The sequence below is a fragment of the Cygnus olor genome, chromosome 16 (assembly GCF_009769625.2).
Source record: "Cygnus olor isolate bCygOlo1 chromosome 16, bCygOlo1.pri.v2, whole genome shotgun sequence".
Classification (NCBI taxonomy): domain Eukaryota; kingdom Metazoa; phylum Chordata; class Aves; order Anseriformes; family Anatidae; genus Cygnus; species Cygnus olor.
In genome coordinates this window covers 13,776,798-13,794,342 of record NC_049184.1, presented here as the reverse complement: position 1 = coordinate 13,794,342, position 17,545 = coordinate 13,776,798, and the positions used below count along the sequence as shown (strand labels likewise).

Sequence of the window (17,545 nt, the reverse complement as noted above, 5' to 3'; positions counted from 1 at the left end):
AAAAATGCAATTGTACATTTAAAGCAGAGTACAAGCCTTAATTTCAGCTATTACTGTGCCATCAGGAGGGGAATCTGAGTCAAACAGGTGATGCACGTTTGTACAGGTACTGCAGACAACTTATTAAAATGCAACATGACAAAGGGACCTTAGAAGTGTTCAAGGATTTTCCACTCTTTGAGCACCGTTTTGCTTTTATATGGTGTCATAGTTCTCCCTCAGAAGGTCAGTGAAAATTGCCCTAACATATTTTAAAATGTTAATTGAAAATTAACAAAACAAAGGCATTTCTGTATAGCCTTGAGGATACAGAAATTACTCTGGAAGCTGAAAAGATATGAGCTCTGTCCCTGAAGTCCCAAAGATTTCTGTGTTTCAGATCTGCTCTATATAAAATGGTCACTACTTAAATCCCACATAGAGGCAGGGTTTCATTTTGGCCTAAAGCAACTGAGAAGAGTCCAGGCAGAGCAAAACCAATATTGTTATTCTCATGAGCCCTACCTCCATCGTATAGTCCTCTGCTCCATCAGGGGCTGCAGAGCAGAGCACCAGGTACTGCGTGGCTCCTGGGGCTGCCTTCCAGCTCAGCCTCATACTGTTGTGGCTCAGCTCAGAGACGCGCAGGGAACGGGGGGAAGACAGAGGCACTGGGGGAAAAGAAAAGGACAACTTCAGTGTGTGAGGTCTGAGACAGCTCAAACCCCACAGGAGAGCTGGGTTTGCAACAGCTACTGCAAACTGGTGGACATCCATCCCATGTCAAACACAGTGGGATGATCGCTTTGCAAGGAATAGGGTTAATTCATCTGCAGCCCAGCGATAGCAAAGGGGCAAGGTGTTGCAAGACTTTTTTTAGCATGGTGTGTTACTGCCGTGACAGGGTGAGCTGAGCACAGTGGTGGTGAATGGTGGTGCAGAATGACACCAGAGGGGTGGAAAGGGACCCCTGAAGGTCTCTGGCCCAACTCTGCTGCTCAAAGCAGGGCCAGATTACAGAAGGATGCTCAGGGCCTTGTCCAGTCAAGCTCTGAACATCTCCAAGGATGGAGATAGCTGTAGATGTACCATCTGAACTTGAGGGAGGAGGGGAAATACAATGCCAGGCTCCAGAGTGAGGTGGTTGCAAAGAGAGCTTTGCTCACCCATCACAACCATGCGTTGGAGTGATCCTCCCTACTCACGACCTACGTGTGAAGGTGACGCCTCTCAGCCCATCCCCAACAGCGGTGTCATAAATAGGAAACACCGACACCAGATACTCCGTGTGCGAGGTCAAGTTGGAAAGCCTCAGAGAGGAGACTGCTCCATCTAAAATCACCTGAAAGCACAAAGGAGGGCTGTCAGGACAGGGATGTGTCAGCTGCCCTCTAGCAAGAGAACAGCCTTCCTTGGCTAGCATGGTTTCTCTGCAGCACACCTGTGCCCAGAAACATGAAGTCTGATTGCCCTCCGAATTTTCTGACAGCTCGTACCTCTGGGGAGGCTCTCTTGCCCTCCCCAAAATGAGAAGATAGGAGGCTGTAAACTTGCCTGTCCTCTAAGGATTGGATCTGTACAAACACCGAGCACAAGCCCCTAAACATGCTCTGAAATGAATGGAACAGTTCAGCTGGAAAGGACCTACAAATCTAATCAAGACCAATTGTCTTATCGCATCAGGCCTAACCAAAAGTTAAAGTATATTATTAAGGGAAATCCATCAAGTATTTGGATTTGCTTTTCCAAATTTTTATATCCTTCACAAATCAGCGTCCTTGGACAAATCTCTATTTCCATATGTCCTGAGTCAAAACAGATGCTTTAGGGAGGGGATAACACTGTGCAAGAGAAAACTCCGCACTAACATAGTTTGCAGTAGTTCTAGAAACACGATGTTTATCCCATTTCCTCCTCTGTCTTGCCATCCTATCAGCTTTTTTACTTATGCATTCAGTGCTTGTTTAATTTCATCTCTGGTTTTCGCTGATGCCCTATGATAACTGCACTCCTACCCTCGTCTCTCTGTCTACTCATCTACCTAAACTCCCAGCCACTGCCTGGAAGACACTGCAGCCTCGGATGGCCAAAAAGGCCCCTCACCTCCTTGGGGGTGCCACCCTTCGATGGGTAATACACAATCCGGTATTTCTTTGGTGGTCTCAGAGGAGGACTCCAGGTCAAGTGCATGCTCTTAGAGGTCACAGCTGATATTTTAAGGTCAGTTGGGCTCAGCTGGGGACCCATATCTGTGGGGATATCTTTCACAGTGCTACCTAGTAATTAAAAACACAATTACTTTCTCATATTCAGACTTCTCATACCAAACATACTTCCTAGCTCATAAATATGAGTAACATTTTTCAAATCAAGTTGCAGTCCCCTTTCCTACAGAGCACAGAAACTGTTCCAAACTGCTGTTAAATAAATATTTTAAAACTGGGCACCCAGAACATAAATACTCCACAGAGAACAGGCTGTGCATTTTGCTGAGAGCTGGGAATATTTTTTCAACAGAAATCTGTATTTTTGCCTGTATTCAAAAGAAGATTTTTCAATTATGAAGGTCCGTTAAAATTAAATATAAGACTTTATCTTGATTTTTTTTTTTAATGCAACACATCTTTCTTTAGGCTAACCTGCATCTGTGAAAATATGTCAAAACATATTTTCAAAAAAAAATCAAAGTACAAATTAATAAGAACAAATCAAATTATTTCTATGAATCTCCAGAGTGTTAAAAGTATGCTTGAAAGTTTAGTTTTCTCATTCTCCTTAGGCAAATCTTAGAGCAGAGAGAGATGAAAATATGTACATGATATTCCTCCTGAGGAATATAAGCTAACATCTGGAGTAGTTCTTCACTCTCTCGTTCATCACGCAAGCTACCCTCCAGCAATATATATATAAAAATAATAGACTGCTTGGTTTTAACTTGAAAATATCTTGGAGATTAATTAAAGTAAAGGGTGGGAAAAATCATGGTTAGATATCTTGCTATCTCTTCCTATTTTCTTTGTACACTCTCCCTAATATTAGTCATTTTGCCTTTTCTTCCTCCTGTTAGTTGCAAGAAACTTGGGGAAGAAGATGGTCACAACATATTTATCACATAAAAGGATAATTGGAACTGAACAGAAGCCCACTCTTCCCTACAGTGCTAGTTATTGGAAGAGCTGCATTCAGAGGGTCTTGTAAAAGACAATGGCCAACATGCTGACGTGGCATGCCCATTTTCAGGCAGCAATAGGGCAGAGAAAGGAGATCAGCATGGGAGGAGAAGAGCTAGATGGTGCTGAGAAGGTGGTGGAGCTCATGGATGGATAGGTATGAGAGAGGATTTAGCAAAGAATGAGGCTGGCAAGGGGGAGAAAGCTCAGCCCTCGCTGAGAGGTTTCACTTCACCTGCATTTTCCTTGCTCTTCTCCTTGATCCTGGCGCACAGGACCCGCGTGAGCCTGCTGACCAGGTTGCTGAGCAGGGGGAAATCCAGCACGTTGTACACCGTGAGCTCCAGGGGCTCCGAGGCCACCTGCTTCAGCTCGGCCTCGTCCGCATTCTTCACCCCTGCGAGCAGAGCACAGCACCACGCTGAGCACAGGCCTCAGCCGGGAGCAGCTCCTGCCTCTGGCTTGCACATTGGCCTGCTCGGCCTACCAAGCCCTGCAGCAGACAGTTGATTTTGCTTCCAGTGCTAGCGTTAAGGTCATCTGAGCATTGCCCAGGGATCCACTTGCTTGTCTGCGTCCAAACCTTAAGAGCTTTGCTAGTTTCCTTCCCCCCTTTGCTCTTGCAGTTCTTTTGAGATAACTCAAGTCCTGATGTCTAAGGACCAAGCAATGTTCTTCCTCTAGCCAGAGAGGAAAACCACGGAGCCCAGACAAGACCAGACCTCCAAGAGATTTCAGGTGTACAGCTGTTAATCCATCATGCTGCCCGACACAGCTGAGGCTCAACAGCTACACTCAGTCCGTGAAAGAAATCCCAGTGCCAGCCATTTAGATACATAGCCCCATATAATAAACCCTTGCTTCTGTGTTCCCAACTTAAATTAGCACGTAAAATGTTGGGGATTGCAATTTTAGGAGAGTTTTCTATGTAACTTTATTGTCTACATATTACTCTTTAGCAGACTTTAGTCATCAAGGACAGAGCTGCTCAAGACCATTTTCTGTCTCATTATTACTGGCAGCTAGTGAAGAGCAGATAACATTATTATTCAGAGAAATGGGAAGTTTTGAGAGGCAGTAATTACAAAGGAGCTCTTCTGTCCTCCCCAGTACAATGTTCTCATCTCATTCCACAGCTGAGAACATTGTTCTCATGGCACAGGTTTCTGAGACTGGCAAAAGGCTTTACGGATGGGAGGTGAAAAATCTCTCTTGTGAACAACTTTTTGTTTGCTTTTCTAAATTAACTAAATCCCCTTGAAGACACTGCCTGTGCTGAATAAATGGCTTAATTTTCTTCTCACGCACAACGTAACAGGGTCCTGCTTACTACCTTTACAGTGTCGGGATGCTCTTATCCAAGCTGAGGGAACATAGCCCTCAGGATGAAGAAGAGTGGAAGCAGGTTGGTTCTGTCCTACAGCCGATCGTTGGCTGTGACCTTACCAATGGCAAATATCTCTATGCCCATGTTTTTCAAGGTCTGAGCAGCCAGGTTGGCATCATCCTGGGATTTTCCGTCAGTCAGAAGGATTACCAATTTCTCGGCCTCCAGCCGGGCACCAGCATCTGGTTTCAGGTTTTGTTCCAGGACGTGTGTCAGCGCCAGGCCTGGGGAGGAGGACAGAGGGATGGGATGCCACAGCCTCACAGACAACCCCCAGCCCTTATTCTTCTCTCTGCCCTCAGTTGCCTTGTCTAGCATCCCGTCTAGTGGAGATCTGAGAGATGGGGTTACCTGTAAAGGTGTTGCCACCCTTGTACCGCAAATTCCTCACTGCCTCCAGCACCTGGTCCCTCGTGGTGTAAGCACCCAGGTCCCACTCTGTGCGGGGGTCGCTGCTGTACTGGGACAGCCCTGGGGAAGGCAAGAGCTATTGGCATCATGCAAGTCAAGGTAAGCTGCAAGAGGAGACCTGTTTTGGGTAAGAGGTGTCAGCTTGCCTTGGGAGAGTGACACAAAATGATGAATTGGACTGGTGTGAGCAGACCTGGCTACTAGCTCCACTTCTCTCCATGGTGGTACTTACCCTTGTGGTGCTACTCTGAAACATTTGATAAGGCTTCAGTGTTATTCAGGGTCAAACTACCCAGCAGGAAGGATTTATGCTGACCAGTTTCACACACAGCCTGGCCAGTGCCATCCACTGGGTTTAGCATCCCTCAGAACTGGAAGCGGCACCATTATCAACTGAGCCCAAAGCAATTCCAGCATGGCATTGCCACCACATCTTTCTGTGCCGTGCTCCGTAGGCTGATCATTTCATCAGAGATAGGCAGCAAACCCCAAATGTATCTCAGCATCAAGCCCTCCCTGAGCACCCAGCTGGGTGCTGCCCATACAACTTCACTTCTGCTCACTGAGCAGCTGTTTCTTGCATGCTACAGGGTGGGAAAGTGTCAAGAGCGGCATGTAGGACCCCAGCCTAAAGGAATAAAAGCTCATCAGAGCAGCACGATAACACAGGAATGGAAAGCAAGGTCCCTTCAAACACAGACTGTATTTATGGAGGGATTTCCCAAGGTCAGGAAACAGGGAAGTGTCCTACCTACTCTTATCTTGTCTTGGGCAATGCTGAATGGGGAAATTAAAGTGCTCAGGAACTCTTTAATAAGCTTGAAGTTGCTACGTCCAATGCTCCAAGATCCATCCACGAGCAGGATGATATCAGTCATTGCAGATGTGTCACACTGAAACTGGGAACCTGCGGGGAATAAAGTTTGACATTGAGAGAAGAATTGTAAAGGAGGGAAAACACTTCAGTTTTAAGATAAGAAGCAAGCCTGCAGTGTAAGACCTTGTCTGGACGGCAGATCGGACTGTCTGCTAGCCTGACACATCCCAGCACCTTGGAAGAAACCCTTGGCTAAGGGCAACCACCTCAGTACCAAGAAGTTGAGTGGTGAGCAGCTCCGTTTCCACAAAGAAAGGGTTAAGCCTGCCAGGAAGAGCGTGTCTTGCCCAAGCTCTGCTCTCTGCAAGCTGTCAGCTCCATTACGTCTCAGCCCCAGCCCTTGCTTCCCTTCTATCTAGCCTAAGTCTCCAAGAACTGCAGGTGATTGCTTAATTCCATTCCATCGTGAGATCCCCTGTGGGCTGTAATTATTTTGTGGCTTTATATTAAACCCCATCTCTCTGTAAAAACCTGCTGGCATCACAGCTCCTCAAGCCCTGCCTTTCTCCCAGCCCCAGGCCTGCAGCTTAACAGAGGATAAGATAGGGCATGTTGCTGATCGACCGCATCTTCCCTGAATATTTTTCAGATATTTTTTTTTCCATCTTTGGTAGAGGGAAATGGATAACTGCAACCCACTGCATGTGGATGGCAAGGAGTTACTCTCCCCTCTCATCTCATGACCATGAATTTCTGCTGCTCTCAAAGGACCAAATGGGGATGCTCTGCCCAATGCCATTCCCACCACTTCAAAAGTGCTGTGAGACATCTGCCCTGCCACATCCTCAGCTGATGCATCTGAAGGTTAGCATGGATCAGTTAGCTGGGAAACGTGAAGGATGAGACCAGGAGGTGGAGCGGGTTGGGTAAGGAGCACCACTGATGTGCTCCTCCGTGCTGAAGGCATAGAAGGGGCCATGGCTCGGGAGTCTGTTGGAGAACACAAACTTGCATGGGTCTGTCTGAAGCAAGGAGAGGTGACAATGTGAATAGAGAGAATAGAGGGAAAAAAAAAAAAAAAAAATCAATAAATTAATCCCTCTCAGAGGAATTTTTGTCCTAGCTCCAGTTTGCCTTTAAATCTGCGATGTTTTGCAGAACTCCAAACTTTTGCAGTGATCCCTGGCAGTTCTCCAATGTATGACTTAGCAAATAGGAGCGGTAGCAGCAGCACCTGTACTCTTAAAATCTCGGTGACAGAGAGAGGACTGGAGGCTTGTATATAGCAACCATTAGAGAAAACAGTGGGGAAGAAGGAGCAGGACGTTTGAAACCCCTCTCACCTCTCCTCAGTGAATCCTTTTTGGGTTTTTCTTTTCCTACAGACTCTCGCTCCGAGTTTGCGGGAGTGCGCTGGGATGATTTTGGGGCTGGCAGTGGTGTTTGTGTCACAGCAGCCTCCGCATGGGGCTGGCTTCTCGTGGCTTCTCCTGAGCCCTTGGGTTGAGTCCCCTTCTGCCTTTTCCTTTCAGCTCTGTCCTTTGCTGTGCTCCAAATAGAAGAAAAAAATAAAAATAAAAAATTGTCCCTTGTGTTATCCCCATGCAACCTGTGTCTTAATGAAAGAATGTCCCTGACAGAGCAATTCCCCTGAAAACTTCCGTATCTCCTGCTCTCTGGCAGCATGGCAGAGGCTCAAAATCCATCCACTGTGACTCCAGGACAGTCTGGACACCCACCTGGCTGCACCAAGACAGCATTCGGGGGCAGTGGGGTGGGCTCTGCGCTCCCGCTGTGCTCAGCTGCTGAGCTCCCCGTGGAGGTGAGATTCTTTCCCGACGCAGCTCCCGCGTTCCTTCGGTTGTTTCTAGTCTGGGATGCATTTTTGAGGTCCTCTACTGTGGGAAGAACAAAAATAAGGAGTCACTCCAGGCAGGTCCGTGAGTCATGGTCCATCCCTCATCCCCTGGGTCTTCACCACTCCCCTGTCCAAGCTTGCAACCAAAATATCAAAAGGCTCAGTTTTGTGGCATATTCTACAGGGCATATGCCAGAGCTGTATCTCCAAAAGCTCTCTGAATGGTAAAAAATAGCTCTTTCTACTTACTCACGAATTTCCTCTTGGCAAACAAGGCTTCCTGGGAGCCGTTGAGCACATAGACCTGCAGCGTGTATTCCTTGGTAGGGCTCAGCCCCCCCACGGTGGCTTTGGGAGTCTTGGTTTTCAGCATGACTTCTTGCTCTGAGTCCCCTGAGGTGGGATGAAGCCACAGCTCAGAAATTGCTAGAACTTAAATTTAAGCTGACAGTAGCAAAAGCACCGCTAAAATGCCGAGAATGTCTGGCTGGGGACCTCAGTCAACTCTAATTTATTTTTTAGTTCTGCGGATCTCTGATTTTGAATCTTTTTCCCCCATCCAGAGCTGAGAAAAACTTTTAAAAATCCCTGCTACGTGCCCAAAATGGAAAACCAGTTCCCACCCAGCATTAGTGCAACTCCCACCCACTTCTCAAGGAGGTGCTGCCTGAAAACCCAATCTTTAGAGGGCAAAGGTTGGGCCACCACCACCTGGGAAAACATCCAGCCAAGTGATGTGCTTGAGGTTGTGTGTGGCAGAGTGAAGAAGTGGTCTGACATCTCTGGAGGTCCCAAGTGGCACCTGCAACTCGTTTTTACTTATTCCAGCTGCTCCTGCTGTGCTCTCTCTGCAAGTCCCATGTCTCCCTAAAAGAAGCTGTCCTCTGTGGGGAGAGGGATCATTTTGGGGGCCAGCACTACCTCCAGACCCCTCCTGCTGCAGGGGGTCCTCCAGCCGTGCCTCACAGCCGTGAGCCTTGTCCTGGGGCTGCGATGCAGCCACAAACTGGGACATTTCTGCCTTGGCATGGCAGCGAGCAGACGGAGCGAGGCAGCTCTGCAAAGCAGCAGCCAAATGCTGCACTACATCTGCGGGGAATCTCTGGGACCACAGCAACAAAACAAAGCGAGGGAGGCAAAGCAGCTCCCTAAAATCCTCTGATCAAGAAAGATCTACGAGCCTTTAATCGTGCGGATGGATGCGTTTCTGACCCCACCGTCCCTAGGGCTGGGAGCGGAGCTCTGCAGCCCACGCAGAGGGATAGCCTCAGGCATCTGCAGGCTGGGGGATTCCCCGCGTTCCCGGGATGCTCATCGCTCCCCGCCGTGCTGAGGCCCGAGGAGGAGCAGGGCAGGGAAGGAATGAGAAACCTCCAGCTCCGGCTGGGCAAACAGGTGGGGGCTGAGCTAAAAGCAGGCGGCTGAGCACAAGCATTGCTGGCCCTGCTCTCCCCACCCAGCTGAGAAAGAGGCAGCGACTGGAAACTAAATGCCAGCCGAGGCTAGGGTTGCCGCCAGACACTTCTCCCCGCCGAGGGACGTGGTGTCCATCCAGCACCACCGCCAGGAACTGGGGGGAACAGGAGCTTGGTCAGGGCAGGGAGCCAGCAGGCTGAGCTGTCCCTGTATGGGGTCAAGGACATCCTGTCCACATCCCTAAAAGGTGGGGGGAGAGCAGAGAGCCCCCGGATAAGACCAGCAGGACCCCGATGAGGGCAGACACAGCAGTAGTGACTTGTTCTGCCAGTTATAACCATAGCACCACGGATCCATTTTCTGTTTTCTGCTCCACTTTGGGTAAATATGGTGCAGACATGCAAGAAAGCACCCAGTGAGCACCTAGCTCATCGCACAGTCCTGGGGCAGCTCCCACAGGAGGGGCAGACAATGATCCTTTCCTAACCTGTTTCCTCCCACAGTCCCAGGTAACACCACTTTCTGGGTAAGGCTTTCCCCCAGGGGGAAGAGGGCTGAATTTCACCACACTGTGAACAAGCACTACAGATTGAGTCCGTGGTGGCCAGAAAGGCTCCTCATCCACCCTGCACGAGCAGGTAATCAACACTTAAATCCAAAACAACCAACAGATAATTCCCTCTGCCTTATCTCACCTCAAGTACCAGCACTACTTAGACCCCCCAGTCCTGCTGCCTCAGTCCCTTATACACAGATAAATTGTCTGGCTCTGACATCCCACGTGCTCGCGCATACCTGCCATGGGTTTCACCCGCACTTTGTAGCCGTTGATGTTCCCTTCAGTTTCTTTCCATTTCATCTGGAGCCTGTCTTCCGAGAGGACCGTGAGTTTCAGGCGGCCTGACCCTGGGGAGGAGGAGCCCCTGGGTGTCCGTGCTGTTGGGGATGCGATTTCCCCCTCTGCACACACCCGCACAAAACACCCCACATGCTGCCTCCTCTGAGGACTTGGGGTCTGCTGCAGTTCAGAGGGAACCTTCCCCATCCCATGTGAGTGCTCAGCATCCCTTGACACCACCCAGCTTCTCCTGCCACCCCTCTGCCAGGAAACCCACCACAGGCCACCAGGTGAGATCTCACCGCGCTCTGCCGCCACCAGGAAAAGCAGCCCAGAGGCATGCGAGGGTTTCTCTGCACCTCTCGCACCCTGAAGGACACCACCGAAAGCTTTCATGCAGTGTATTTGGTTTCAGAGAGTGTGTTAGTGTAAGTGTCTGAAATGGAAAGGCAGGAAATAGATAAAAGGGACAAAATGAGGCTCCTCAATGGGCTCGGGCTGCTAAGAAATACAGAAGTTCCCCAGGCGATGGATCCCATACTTCTGCAGAAAGATCATTTCAGGGGCAGCTCCAAGGATCAGCAGGGTATAGAAAGAGGGAATAGGAGAGAGGGAGAAAGAAAAAAAAGGCAGGAGAAAAGAAGAAAGAAAACCTGATAAAGTGCAAATGACCATTCCTGGCAGAACTGTAACTCAGGGGCACCAGTTTGTAGGAAGCAGCAAACTAAAATGGCAAATTCTGATGAAAAAAATAGTACAGAACAAGGAGGTAAAACAAAGAAAGAGCATATTCTGTTATCATCTCCGGATTTGGCAGAGATCTGTTAAAGTCCAGCTAAATGTCTCAGCTCATGTGTCACTTTGAGTCAGTGATTCCTTGGTGAAATGCAGCCGTACTGTCACACAAATGTCACCATACGAAGCTTTTTCACCTGAGTGGCTATAGGATGGCAACTCAGCAAATTCACCTCCTTTCCTCCCTGGTCCTGCGTCTACATCTGCCTTTCCAGAAGGCTGCCCTAATGTGCCATGAGTGAGCGCGTCCTTTGCCTGCATGGTTTAAACATCTGCACTCAAATGCCCACCTCACTTGCAGTTGTTACCAATCACTTTTCCTGTATAATTATTCATAAAAATAAATAATAAGAATAAGAATAAATAATAAAAATTATAATTATAATAATTATAATTATAAAAATTATAAAAAGTATAATTATAATAAATAATTAAATGATAATGATAAAAAAATAAGGTGACCCGGAGCATCCTGCTCAGTACTGGCAAACCGTTTGTGTTGCACAGGACTCCTCAGGTCCCTAACCTGGTTTTGCATGATGCCAGCCATCTCCTGACATCTTTGCCATGAATTCAGAGCCCAGGAAAGCAGTGAGAGCTGGCAGCGAGGACTTGCTTGTCTCAGCCCCGCATCTGTGCCCTAACATTTCCTTGTGGAGGCTTCCTGCAGGCTGCCCAACAAGCACGTAACTATCTGGGGGAAACAAAGCTCAGATTCACATGTCACCCCAGGCGAATATGAAGGGGAAGAAAGAAAACATGGGGAAGAGGGGAGAGGGACAAACTCAAATCCCAGAATCACGCCTAAGAGAAGCGGTAAAAGATCATGGAACAATGAGGGGGATTCATAGTTAGATGAAACATGGAGCTGCCTTCTTCTGGACGAGCATGGTCCAGCTCCTCAGCCATCGCTCTAGGAGCCCAGAAGTTGAAAAGGCAAGAATGTCCCCAGACAGATGTGAAAGGACAGCATCCTCTGAGGCGCCATTATGTGCTGGATGCAAATGAACCCCGGTGCCATGAAAGCTCCACTGTTTCTCTGCCCCGTGTTGGATGTGAGCTGTTTGATGCTGTAACCTTGCCCTCTGGCAGACGGGGAGCTAAGTCCAGGCACACTGCACAGGCACGTCTGGGAGATGCACGGCATGGAAATACATCTGTCCAGGCTCTGACGTGCACTCACCACCTTGTACTGATCCCTTCCACAGAGGTTCATATGGAATATGAAGGTGGACAAGATATGGTGAGATGCTATAGGTATTTTCTGCTCATTTATGGCACTGTGGGAGCACTATGTGGTACAGGAGGATTGCACCTCACGTGCTCTCTTACCTCGATGTTGCACCACGTGTCACCAGCCAGCTCCACAGCAATAGTTTCAGAGAGCAGGACAGATGTGGCAGCTAACAAACCACCACTTTTTCTCCCTAGTTCTCAAGCTCCATTTGCAGATCACGTAAGCATCCCTCACTCCTTACACAGGCTGAAATGCATCCCCGGTGCAAGGGAGTGGCACGCTGAACTGCTGCCAGCGATGAGAACAGGCACTGCGGGGTGGGCGGGATGGGGATCCTCCCCCAAAGGAGATCAGGAATGGGCTGCTTGGAGCTCCACCACCACAAGGGCTGGGGCTGAGCTTCACCCAGGGAGCAGCCAGACCCCACGGGATGCCCCCAGCACTCCTCCCAGAGCGAGAGCAGACAGCTCCTTACCTTGGCCCCCTCGTCCCCAGACGTGGCTCGCCACGGGCAGGCAGGCAAAAAGGAAACAAGTGCGAATCAGCATGGTGGCCAGGACCTGCGAGACAGCAAAGGTCAGGACAGAAGACAGCAAGTGACATTTCACCACATCAAACCTCACCTGCACTAATTCTGCCATCCTGGAATCCCCTCTGCTTACCTATCCCCCATGTAGTAACCACCTGGGCTTTCCTATGGCCTTGGGAACTGAAGCCTGTTGCTGTGATTTTATTTTATTTTGGGGCAGGAGAGTCTATTTTCTCTTGCAGTCCCCAGTTAAGGGCCCACAAGCTGAGGCATACAGCACTGACAGCACTAAGAGGGTGGATAGAGAAGCACGTACTGAATTTTGCTACAATCCCTACATACTATTTTGTGTTCTTGGTCTCTCCAGTACATCTGCTCAGTGCCTTGGCCCAGAACTAAATTGCGTTGATACAGCTGATGGGGAGAAGGCTTCATCCCAGTGCTCAGCTCACTTGGTCCTGCACGGCTCTCCTGGCAGCACAACCTCAGCAGAAGTATAATACAACTTTTAAGTAATACGGAGTAATTATTTCCAATTCACATGATCCAAATCAATACAGGTGATCAAGCAACACATCTGGTCTCCGGTCCCATCAATGCACCTGCTGATCAGAGGAGCACTCGCTGGCAGACAACTCCTCACACCACAGGTTTTGTGTCCCAGCAGTTGCTGTTATAAAGCAATCATGCAGCAGAAAGGATGCCACCGAGTTTATATGTCAACAGCTTAAAAACAAGAGTTTTGTTTGCTCTTTTTGGTGGAGTTCCTGCGAAGTTATATCCAGGACGTGTTGGGATGGTCTTGTTTGAACTTGCTCACCTGAACAAGACTGAAAACAGATGCAGTTATGGACTTTATCATGTCAGAGGATCAGTTTGACTTCGAAATAACCTCTGCAGCGCTCCCAGAGCTGGCTGGCTAAGGACAGCTACTCCCCAGCACTCACCCTACAGCTCACGGACCTTGTCTTTGCTGGCCTGGATATACGGTTTATTCAGTTTGGGTCAGTAAAGTCAGACCAGCACAAAACCACCCTAACAGATGGACACAGAGACTCTCCCTTGCCTCAGCCTCAATATATACCAGATTTAAAATACGTTGGCCTTTTGCAGTGCACCGTTGGCATCCGTCATTTTTGTGCTGCACAGTTCAGCCTCATTGCTTTTGGCAGAATCAGACCACACACAAGTTTCCTCCACTGCCATCTCCGTGACATTTCACTTCTCTTCATTCTGACAGACAGGTATTTACAAGCTCCTGGCAAATGCCTATTTCTCCTCCAATATGTCAGTGATTTTAAGGAAAAATGAATATGCACATGAGTGACCTAGCCATGATCTTCTGCATTTTAAATCAGTTCTAAACTGTTGTAAGAATGAATGGAAAAATATGCAAGTTGTAACAGAGATGTTAACCACCCTCCCCCTGCACACACGCTCATGCATGATACTCAGTCTGTGATATATATATATATATTTTTTTTTTTTTGATTGAAGATCAGGTTATATGGAACAACTGCAGTGAAACTGAAGCCCTTAGCCATGGGAAATACTTGCCTTTTTTTTTTTTTTTGAGCTAATAAAGTGAAGTCATTGCTCAAAGACAAGCAGATTACAGGTGGCTTTCAGGAATCTGACTGTGTTCTTCAGAAGAGCAAAGCCTGCCCTTGCTGCAGAGGTACGTGCACCAGGCAGAAGAGACGTCTGCATTTTTGACGAATACCCTGACTGAAAGGCTCATTTGTGCCATCTTGCAATGCCACCAAACTGCTCTTCACTTCCATGCCACTTCCCTGTGGCTCTGCTGGCAAACGGGGAGCCAGCCCCCAGCAAAAGCACTGGGTTGCACAGGATAACCAGGGCTATACGGGATCCAAACGGCAGCGAAATAAGCACGTGGGCATCCGCAACATGCACTGAGCTGAGCTTCTGCAAGGTCACGTCCAGCCAGGAGCTTCCACCCTGCTGTGCCAATAAGGGTGAATTCTGTATTAACACAGGTTGGATGCAGTGAGCCCCAAGGCTGGAGATCCTTACTGTTACAGCACCGTGGTTAAAGCAAGGACTTCAAAACCGTCCATGTTTTGCCTCTTCTTCAAGTTTCATCTTCCTACCAGTCAATCAGGTATAACAAATAGCCTGTTTGAGGTGGTGGAAGATGAGAGCAGGAGTTTCATTGCCCAGCAGGGTTACTTGCTGGACCCCAAGCCCCCACCTGCATCCTGTAGCCCCTTCCCATCAATTCCTGCCCCTGCTGATGCCACCACCAGCCAGGCCGAGCTGTGGTCCCCAGGAAGGGGGGGACCACAGTGACCTCAGCCTGGTGGAGTGCAGGGAGCCTCCGGTACGCCGATGCCTCTCTCCTGTTACTCGCTCAGGAAAGGAATTTGGAGACAGCAACACATGGAGCATCTGGTGAGTATTTCTAGGGCCTGGAAAATGGGAGGGGGACACGCACCACTTCCCATTTGTCCCAGCTGCATGCTCAGAGGGGATTTGGAAGTTAAGGCAGTCTGAGATCCCCTTATTTGTGCAGGAAATTTTAAAAATAGTCACTTTAATGAAAGAAAAAAAAATCTATGCAAAAAAAAAAAAAATCCCTGCAGTGTTTTTACTTCAGCACAACTGGAAGCCAGGAGTTTGGGGTGCTGTAAATTATTTCTGTCCTCCACAGCCCCAGAAGCTGGCTCATAGCTTGGGGACAATTCCGTCCTTCCTTATCCCAGAGGATGCCACCAGGTCTCTGCAGAAGCACTGGCAGAAGCAATGTCACCTCACGGCCCACGCACAGGGGCTGCAGCAGGGGCCGTCATGCAGCACACAGCCACCTGCCCGAGGTGCCACCAGCCTGTTGCAGGGAGCAAACCTGTCCCAGGCTCCCTGGGAACTTTGCTAGTTAAAGTACCTAAAACAGCCTAAGAAAACCGACATTCATCAAACACTGTCTGTTCTCTCCTGGAAATCTGTATTTCAGCTCCACTATTGAACAAAAGTCCTCAGTTACCCCAGCACCAGTCCCGAAATGTAAGGGACAAGGTCTGCTTCAAGGTGGAGCCTTGCAGGTCTCCACAGCCCAGGTAGGTTTAGCAACTTTTGCTTGGTGCAAACCCAAACCATGCCTACAGGTGGAAGAAACCCACCCGGAGTTGCCATTGCCAGCAAACCCTTCCAAGCACCGTCCTTTTGGCAAAAAAAATCCTGCAAGCTTTACACCATGAACCACAAAAGAGAAGAAAAAAAAAAAAAAAAAAAAGACAAATTGACTGCATGTCTCACACTCCAAAAGAACCGAGTGCTCTCTATAAAGCAGTCCTGGTGATATTCAGACCTGGCCTGCAGCAAACAGGAGACCTAAGGTCATCGGGGCTGCTGCCATCCCTCGGGGCAGCCGTGCTACATTGCTCCAGCCTTCCCACAGCTGGAAATCCTGTGGAAGTTCCCTGCTCTGATGATACCCACCCCAAAACAAGGCAGCCCCTCCTGCACCCCCGTCCCCGCACACGGAGCGAGCCACAGACCTGTGCGCAGCGGCACGGCTCTCCTGCAGGCAGCCGCAGGCGGGACGGATCCTGCTACATCCTCAGGTCCTGGGAGAAGCAGCCCCAACGCCTCGGCTGCTTCTCGGCGTGGTGAGGGAGATCTCAGCCCCAGACGTCAGGCCAGCTAGGGAAGGGAAGGGGAGGGAGGGGGGGCAGCGATTCCCCCACCTCCCTCCACCACGCGGCAGAGCAGTGGCCCGGACACGCAGCTAAATAAAGCGCGGCCGGGAAACAAGAGCCTGTTTCTGTAAAAATCAGCAAACGGCTCGCAGCGTTTTTGCTAACTAAATGCTAAATCTCCATCTAGGAAGCCGTGTACTGATTTCCTAGAGCTCAGCAACAAGTCGGAGCTCCCACCCACTATCATGCTCTCAAGGATGAAGTCAGCCCAGCTACATTCACATCGCATTAAATACTTCTGAGAGCCCGGCCTTTGCACTGAAGGCTAATTGTCTTGCATTTGGTTGAGGAAATTAAGCACATCTGGAGGCTTTGCAAGCCCAGGGCCTGAATCACGAGCTGGCGCTCCAGCTGTGCTCGCAGCCCCGACCTCCGGCAGCACGCGTGCTCCTGCCCCGGGAGAGCTGCTCCGCTCCGCGCCAAAGCTTGGTCCAAAAAGATTTTCTCCTCGCTGCCAGGAACGGAACAACTGACAGCGGCGTTTCTCCTTACGACTGGAGACCAGATTTACAGCTGGATCCCCGGGGACTGACAGCATCGGCCTCACGCTGCAGCAGTGAGCTGCAGGAAACGTGCATCGCCCGTTCTCCGGGAAACTCGGGCACCTTTGAAAGTGTCAGATGGAAGAAAATCACCATTTTAAAATATCTTTGCACATTAAACAAATATTTAGTACTTCATTGAAGTTTGGTTTTATAACCTAAAATAATTTAAATAAATTTAAATTTAAAATACTTACTAAATATTTTAAAGCATCAGAATATAGAAGACAAAGGGTTCTATAAAAGACACTAAACTTTTAACTTTTCTTTTAAACACCAAAAAAAAAAAAGCACTTAAGTCTTTTTAAAACAAAACATAAAGCACCTGGTGCAGGAGCCTGTAAACACAGAACTGACACAGCCCTGTATTTAAATACCACGAATTACCTCTGCTGTAATTCCTACTGGATTTCGGCAGCTGCTCAGATTGGTGACAGTTTACTACAAAACTAGAAGGAGGTGAGAAAGGAAAGAGCACACACCTCCTGCACTTCAAGTTCAGGGAAAATCAAACCTAGAGCCAAAATTTATGCTGCTTATGACAGAGAAAAACTAGAGCTGCGTCCCGTGCTTACATTTGTGTTGTTCTTTTCTAGCCTCCTTTTCCAAGGTGCCCACGCAATGCCAGAGTCTCCTGGCTTTGTCTTCAATCCCTGTCACTCTAGATAAAACCTTGGGGCCATCACAGGTGTCTAGCACCTCTTTAAACAGCAATACAAAACCTAATTCAAAAAACAAAAAGGCAGAGGGATGCTGCTTTGTGCACAGAATGGCTAGATGGAACAACTCTGAGCATGTTGACAAAAGGCTTAAAAGACTGACTGCTTTTGCCTATGGTCTGGAAAGA

At 48.7% G+C, this 17,545-nt stretch overlaps 1 protein-coding gene across 3 annotated transcripts in view; it reads right to left on the bottom strand.

Moving 5' to 3' along the window:
- COL20A1 (collagen type XX alpha 1 chain) overlaps positions 1–16,397 on the bottom strand; it is a 45,400-nt gene extending 29,003 nt beyond the window's left edge. The window contains exons 1-13 of one of the 3 annotated variants that reach the window (XM_040575920.1): positions 15,956–16,397; positions 12,384–12,468; positions 9,834–9,944; positions 7,872–8,015; positions 7,504–7,662; positions 7,108–7,308; positions 5,699–5,854; positions 4,888–5,007; positions 4,596–4,760; positions 3,385–3,546; positions 2,083–2,255; positions 1,192–1,321; positions 505–650 (exon numbers count right to left, since the gene is read on the bottom strand). In XM_040575920.1, coding sequence (XP_040431854.1) covers positions 505–650; positions 1,192–1,321; positions 2,083–2,255; positions 3,385–3,546; positions 4,596–4,760; positions 4,888–5,007; positions 5,699–5,854; positions 7,108–7,308; positions 7,504–7,662; positions 7,872–8,015; positions 9,834–9,944; positions 12,384–12,456 — 1,740 coding nt within the window. In that variant the 5' untranslated portion in view covers positions 12,457–12,468; positions 15,956–16,397. The remainder of the gene's footprint in view (positions 1–504; positions 651–1,191; positions 1,322–2,082; positions 2,256–3,384; positions 3,547–4,595; positions 4,761–4,887; positions 5,008–5,698; positions 5,855–7,107; positions 7,309–7,503; positions 7,663–7,871; positions 8,016–9,833; positions 9,945–12,383; positions 12,469–15,955) is intronic. The other 2 variants (XM_040575918.1, XM_040575919.1) reach the window with 2 other exon arrangements.
- Between the last annotated feature and the right edge of the window lie 1,148 nt (positions 16,398–17,545).